Source organism: Opisthorchis viverrini (assembly GCF_000715545.1).
Source record: "Opisthorchis viverrini unplaced genomic scaffold opera_v5_223, whole genome shotgun sequence".
In the NCBI taxonomy this organism is placed as follows: Eukaryota; Metazoa; Platyhelminthes; class Trematoda; order Opisthorchiida; family Opisthorchiidae; genus Opisthorchis; species Opisthorchis viverrini.
Genome location: NW_008751880.1, coordinates 713,953 through 721,775, shown reverse-complemented (window position 1 = coordinate 721,775; position 7,823 = coordinate 713,953). Strand labels below are relative to the sequence as shown.

Sequence of the window (7,823 nt, the reverse complement as noted above, 5' to 3'; positions counted from 1 at the left end):
GAAACAGACCGAAAACGAGCATATCAGAAAATGCTCAGAATCTTCTGATGCAACAGCAACGCACTCGTCCCTACAATTTACGTAGCCGCGAAGTCTAGATCAGGTGTTACAAACTTTCTTGCGTCCACGACGAAACGTTATTTCAGTGTTCCATTCAGACCCTCAAAATACTAAAAATTACTTTAACCATTTTCAATTGTTCATCCGCACTACGTTCATTTTCTGTTACCAACAACACATTTCTTTTAGGTTCAACTGACATTTTGCCTGCCGGAGTGAATGTAGTGAAAGTTACGCTTTACTGCTATTTCCATTTATTCACTTTCACTTGTCACTTCAGCCTATACTGTGCTTATATGTTGAATAAAGCCTATCCTTAGGCGAAGTCTTCTCATTCTACTCAACGGATCAATAATCGATTAACTAAGTCATCGACTCCCAATACACTTATGTGGGTCGAATGTTGCTTGCCCCATCAGATTGAGCAGCTTGGAACTAGTTGGTAGGCGGCAACAGGTGCTACCTCCTGCTGCACTAAATGGCTGAATTAGCCTTCCGTTGGCAGTCATTAACGGCACTTTTGGGGAATGTCTCATGAGGGGTATGGACACCCATTTTCTGACCAGCCTGGCTAAATATCGCTGGGTTATCATCATCATTAACAGAATATCATCGGCGATCAACAATTATGTCCCACCACCGTACAACCATAAGTTGGGAACGGGTCTTCCTGAGCCGTCTGTCATTTGGGCACACTTCACACATGCTGCGGGAAGCGGGGCTAACAAGGAATAATAGGCGGTACATTGGAAATTGCTTTCGTTTTTTGCTCGTGCAAATGTGTGAAAAAATCCCCTCGCTGTTTAATCTACTTAGAGTTGAACACGTGTCATTTTGTTGAAAATTTCACCCTAACATAATCTTTGCGTAAAAGCTTCTATCAGCTGGGCTTGATTCCTGCGATGCACCCAGTCTGTCATGAGCCAGATCAATATAGGTTGCTCTGTACAGCCATCGATGGGCCACAACAGATGCGAGCGAAATGGGTGCCCATCGAACGTAAGGCGTGGTATGCAATGTCGCACTTGCAAGGCCTGGTTGCAATTTAAACGTACGGGTTTACAGGACGACCAGATAAGCCAATTATCTAACTCTCCTGACCCAGTTGTCTGCGCTAGCTGCCTTTACCTTCAGGGTGCTATGCTTCCGTAATTAACAAGAGAGCTATCAAAAACGAAACCAAATCCCCACTGCTGAATCAGAAAGCCTATTGCGAGTGTTCCGTTTTACTCAGGATACTCGACTCAAAACTGGTGCTTCTTTCTACAGTTCTCGAGGACACAAACACAAGGAACACAGCGGCCTGGACGAAAGTCTATAATGAACTTTATTCCCTGAGCGAGTACCTAGCACTATCCTTCCCGGGTCCGTTGGCTGCGGAGTTCATTCAGCTCTCTGATGCGCCAATCAAGACCACCACGGCATCTTTTGTGGATAGGCGCATGAGGGAGAGCAGGCTCATCATCCAGGGGGGGTTCAGAATAACCGCGCAAACGAAACTGGCCGAATCGCTCCTTGGTGGTGTCTTTACAAAGCCTGGACAAGGATCGCTTCACGCAGAGTGATTATGTAGGAAGGCAAACAAGCGAACATTTGGGCTTCTAGTCATCCTTTCTTCCCTACCTGCCATACAGGGGATCCCTGAGCGGGCTCTTAGTATTCAAAAGGCTTACCCAACGATCAAGCGAGCGAAGTTTTGGAGCAAAATTTGGACCATAAAAGTTCTAGAGGAGAGGCTTCTGTTTGACTCTAGTTCGGCGGACAGAAAACCTATGGACAAACCGATGGTAGCTATGGCCCCGTGTGCTCTTGAAAGCACGCCGACGCAACCGGCCACAACTCCGGATTCAGCTTCTACTGACTCTAGTTCGGCGGACAGAAAACCTATGGACAAACCGATGGTAGCTATGGCCCCGTGTGCTCTTGAAAGCACGCCGACGCAACCGGCCACAACTCCGGATTGCAGCTTCTACTCAACCAACTCAGACCCTCCGACTACCAAAGGCAGCGATGCTCGGGAAGAGGCTCGCGTGGACGCAACGCCCAAAGTACGTAAAGCTAACATCGCTTATTCCCGTGGCAGACGATAGAGGCGCAGCAGTGAACTCCACACCCAAGTCATAACTTCTGAGCTGGGTCAGATGTGAAGAGGCAAGCGGCCAGGCCTGCCGACAAAGTAGCAAGCATCAACCTCGACATTGGAGAATGCAGCGAGAACCCTACAGCTATCAATAATGTAAAACTACCAGTCTAAAGCTCAAAGCCGTTAAAATGGCCTCTCCGATTGTGGACACAGTCGTCGCCCATGAACCGACAGCCAAAGCCACAAGCCCGACAACAGCGAACCGGAAAATTCTTCGTACACCCAGTTGGTCACGCTGATCGCGGTCAACTCGAGGTCCACAAAACAGGAAAAAAAAGCGACTGAAGTCAAACAAACCACATGAACTTCGCTAAATCAGAAAGCTATTGACTAGCTTCAAGGTGGTTTTCTGCGAAAACGAGCCCAATTGGAGCGCCTCCAAAAGGAACACTCCTTGTTGCTACCACCCAACGCACATGGCCTCACAGAGACACATTATCGATCAAACCGCGCCAAAATGCCCAAGAAACCAAACAGACACATGTTTGTCCCAAGTCCTCGAACAACAGCAAACCTGGTCATCCAAAGAGCGATATTGAACGAGCTAGAAGTAGCTGCGGACGACATTTTCGCTCACAAAGAGAGCAAACCTACAGCCCCCTACAGTTCGCGTAAATCGGACTCTCGAGGGGTGGAAAAGACCTGCAGATGGAAAGCAACGCAGAGTGATTATGTAGGAAGGCAAACAAGCGAACATTTGGGCTTCTAGTCATCCTTTCTTCCCTACCTGCCATACAGGGGATCCCTGAGCGGGCTCTTAGTATTCAAAAGGCTTACCCAACGATCAAGCGAGCGAAGTTTTGGAGCAAAATTTGGACCATAAAAGTTCTAGAGGAGAGGCTTCTGTTTGACTCTAGTTCGGCGGACAGAAAACCTATGGACAAACCGATGGTAGCTATGGCCCCGTGTGCTCTTGAAAGCACGCCGACGCAACCGGCCACAACTCCGGATTGCAGCTTCTACTCAACCAACTCAGACCCTCCGACTACCAAAGGCAGCGATGCTCGGGAAGAGGCTCGCGTGGACGCAACGCCCAAAGTACGTAAAGCTAACATCGCTTATTCCCGTGGCAGACGATAGAGGCGCAGCAGTGAACTCCACACCCAAGTCATAACTTCTGAGCTGGGTCAGATGTGAAGAGGCAAGCGGCCAGGCCTGCCGACAAAGTAGCAAGCATCAACCTCGACATTGGAGAATGCAGCGAGAACCCTACAGCTATCAATAATGTAAAACTACCAGTCTAAAGCTCAAAGCCGTTAAAATGGCCTCTCCGATTGTGGACACAGTCGTCGCCCATGAACCGACAGCCAAAGCCACAAGCCCGACAACAGCGAACCGGAAAATTCTTCGTACACCCAGTTGGTCACGCTGATCGCGGTCAACTCGAGGTCCACAAAACAGGAAAAAAAAGCGACTGAAGTCAAACAAACCACATGAACTTCGCTAAATCAGAAAGCTATTGACTAGCTTCAAGGTGGTTTTCTGCGAAAACGAGCCCAATTGGAGCGCCTCCAAAAGGAACACTCCTTGTTGCTACCACCCAACGCACATGGCCTCTCAGAGACACATTATCGATCAAACCGCGCCAAAATGCCCAAGAAACCAAACAGACACATGTTTGTCCCAAGTCCTCGAACAACAGCAAACCTGGTCATCCAAAGAGCGATATTGAACGAGCTACAAGTAGCTGCGGACGACATTTTCGCTCACAAAGAGAGCAAACCTACAGCCCCCTACAGTTCGCGTAAATCGGACTCTCGAGGGGTGGAAAAGACCTGCAGATGGAAAGCAGCTCTCGAAACCACCAAGGCAGGAAGCATGCAAGTATGCTACAGAGGCCTATTCGGAACCTTGGACTCAAACCCGGCTCACAGCTATTAAATCTGCTAACCCCTCTGGCAGCACACCTCTCGGATCCCCATCTCTGGAGGCAGCACACCTCTCGGATCTCCACCTCTGGAGGCAGCAGAGACAGTGTTGAAATGCTTCTCCACGAAGTGCTCCAGTCTTTTCAACAAACTTCGCAATATCAAACAGTCAGCTTGCCTTGAACAACCTTCCATAATCGCACTCACAGAGACCTGGTTGACAGCAGATGTCTCGAAGAGATCGATGGACAGTTACTCTTTTTTGAGCTGACTCAAAATGTGGGACGACCGGTAGGGTTGTCTTACATTTACATGCGGCCCTTCTCATCCTCTCCGCTATCACTCCTGCACCTTTTTGCGATACACTGTGGATCCAAGTCCTGCTGCGCGGGACCGATTCTCTTCTTCTCAGCGTTGTCTGCCGTTGTGCCTAGAGTCCTCCGGAAGATGATCAAGTCCTCATACAAAACCCTTGAGCGACTCTCTTCCAGGTACTACTTCACAATCTCTTATTGGTAGGTTATTTTGACGCCACCAAGGCCTCCTGGATGGAGGATGGATGCATCGAGTCCAGTGGACATTTTGCAGCGGCTCCGACCAAAGTCTTTCAACAGAGCGCTTGGACTCAACATGACCCACCAGATGCCGAACAGACCACCTACCATCCATCTTGGATTTGGTCATCACCAACGAAAGACGCTTCGCTGGTCAGGTGTTAATTAACGTTCAAATGGGGCATAGTGACCACTGTGTGCTGAACTTTGATTTATTCTGCTACTGGGCCAAAAATCCCGGAATCCAAGCGTGGATTCGAAACTTCTGCCGTGAAGACTTTTCAAAACTGCGCATCTTTCTTGATCAATTTAAACCGGAACCACCTTCAGTAGAAGTAATACCAGACCATTGTCCAGAAAGTTCACAAGGCTGACACGAAGTTCTTCACACAAAAACGGTACGAAATCGGATGGGCTGCAAACTATCTAGAAGGATTCGACGTCGTCCGGATAAGAGGTCTCAACTATCTTTTTCAAAAAGTTGAACACAGGAGATAAAGAAGATGAGCTGGCGTTTCATAAAATACGGAACCGCTGTAGGTCAGAAATCCACCAGTGGAACAGACGAAAACAAGCAACCAAAAATGTGCTATTTATGTACAGGCAAGGTGATGGAACGCACTCCAAAGCGGACAATATAGACGAACATACTACCAGCAACCTGATATTCACAATTCAACACGAATTCCCCCGTACCTTCTTGCTTGACGAACATGCTCGTTTTTATGGACATCTTGACCTAAGCTAAGGACGAAGAATTCATATCGAATATCATATTCCTCGATTTCTCGAAAGCATTCAGTTGAGTCCCACAGGCCCCGCTGTTTCACAAACTCGAGCCTTAGGGGATTCAAGGGGAAATTGTACGCTGGATTAGTGCCTTCTTATCAGAAAAACACTCCCAGTAACAGTAGGCTCGACCTACTCTTCTCCGGCGTCGGTCTCCATTGAAGTTTCCCAAGGCTCCGTTTAAGGGCCACCGCTGTTGGCGGTCTACGTCAACGACCTTCCAGACGTTCTTTCAAATATATGCCTACTTTTGCGGACGACTGGGGTTGACATGCCAGTGCCCCCCCCCAAATGGATGTAGATGTTCTAGAGCAATGCTCTTTGAACTAGCATATTTCTCTGAATGAAGGAAAGTGTGTCCATGTAATTCGGAAAGGATTCAGCGAATGCCCTTGTCGTGCACGGACCAGAAGACACCACAAGGATAGATGGCAAAAAGGATTTGGGTATCTGGCTCTTTCCAAACATGTCCTTTCCACTGCACCATGGAAAATAGGCTCAAAAAGCATCCGCCGTTCTACGGATGATTCAGTGCACGTTCTCCCGTATGACTCGCATGAACATTCAAATACTCTATGGGACCTACATTAGAATGCCTTCTGAATAGGCCAACCAAGTTGTCTACTCAGGACGCAAGAAGGATATAATCCTCATTGAGCGTGTCCAACGAGTTCCAACGAAAGTGGCTGCCGGCCTTATATCCGTGAACTATGAAACGCGTCTGGCGGCGGCTACCCTTTCTCCTGGAGTATCGTCTCCTACGAGGAGACCCGATACCTACTTATGCTCTGTTTGAACAAGGTTTGGCCATAAAAGATTTTTATCGTTGGCCCAGTAAACGCACGGCAGTAACATGGTAAGAAGATTTTCAAGCTCAGAACAGACAATTTCATTAGGCCAATTTTTTCTCATTTCAGGAAGTTGGTGCGTGGAATAACCTTCCTGGTCTACTGCAGTCTAGAGATTATCCAACTTTTGAAACACTAGCAGTGAATTCTCTCACCCAACCGTTTCAGATGAGTTACGCACGCTGTGGAAATCCCCCATATGACGATAAAGTACAACATTTAATAAAATCATCTGTGACCAAAATTATTCGCACAAAAGCAAGTAGAAAAATGAGGTTAGTTAGATCAACCAATGAACACCACAGGGTAGACCTGTATTCAATGCTGCACAATATTTACCTCTTGGGAAAACTGCGACAGGTCGTACACCTTGTCATGTATAACAACCCACAGGTCGTCTGGCTTGTTATGCTTCTTCACCTCTTCGAGGGTGAATACTTTGGTCTCAGACATCGTAGAGCTTGTACGTAACGCGGGACTAAGGAAATGATCGAGCTACAGTGAAATCAAAATCTATCCTGTAATCAAAATAATTTATTCTCTCATCGGTCCCAACAACTCCAGTGTACCGGCGACACTGTACAGGACAACCAATGGGCACTGCGCAAACAGTATGACAACCCACGTGGAAATGATCCTCCAACATTGAACTCTCATTGGTCGAGAGCTAGCGCCGTCACAAACCGTTCACTTGGCGCTCAGTATTCTCACAGGGGAACTGAATTCTCGAACAATATGACGTGTCCCTGGTGGATTAAAGCAATCAGGAAATTGAATTGAGGGTAACAGTCCAAACGTTCAAGCCCCATTTAGGCATCTCGGGGTCTCATCGGTGGTGGGAAATCATCCTACAAGACTTTTCAACCAGAGTCACGTTTGCTCCAGTGAACAATGAAATTTGATGAGCTGCATAAACGTGAAGGCATATTAGAATGATTTTTGGTTTGAGCATATATGCGACAAAATTCAACACTGAGGCGCAGAAGATTTTACTCCACTAGTAAAGCTTTCGCAGCTGAGACAATTGTGCGGTTAATGGGCACTTTCAAAATTAATTTTGCACGAAACTATGTGGAGTTAGTACAATCGGGTTGTGTTTTCCAGCGATACGTTTCTCGTAAATTTTTCTTAAATCAAGCTACTTTTCAAGGTCACCGATTGCCACCCATTCACATGGATAAAGCGCGAAGTCGACACTGGTGTTTTGTACCTATTTCTGCATTAATTACAACACTATGAATTTCGTCAAATGCATAATCGTTTTTGGTTTGAATACGAAAAACTACGAAAACGCCCACTTGTACAATTTCACACAATACAAACGTAGTCACGTGCTTCGACTCCCTCTTCTGATTTCGCTCGCGCTTGCAGCGTTCACTCTGGCACAAAAACAGTCTTCCGAATCTATTACGTGCGGTAACTGTTCAGAAGATTACCTTACCAGCATACTTGGATTATTCACGGATTCACGGATTGATACACAGGATCGAGGCTTTCACCCAAGTTTACGCGTCGGTTTTGTTCTTGTCGTCCAGCGGCCACCGTTCACCATGCACTGATA

The 7,823-nt window shown here is 47.1% G+C and overlaps 1 protein-coding gene across 1 annotated transcript in view; it reads right to left on the bottom strand.

Moving 5' to 3' along the window:
• The window catches only part of T265_08530 (hypothetical protein), a gene marked incomplete at both ends in the record, with an annotated part of 37,908 nt that extends 31,053 nt beyond the window's left edge, over positions 1-6,855 (bottom strand). Inside the window, one exon of the mRNA XM_009174359.1 lies at positions 6,602-6,855. Within this exon, the coding sequence (XP_009172623.1) occupies positions 6,602-6,715 (114 nt within the window). The remainder of the gene's footprint in view (positions 1-6,601) is intronic.
• Positions 6,856-7,823: the final 968 nt, after the last annotated feature.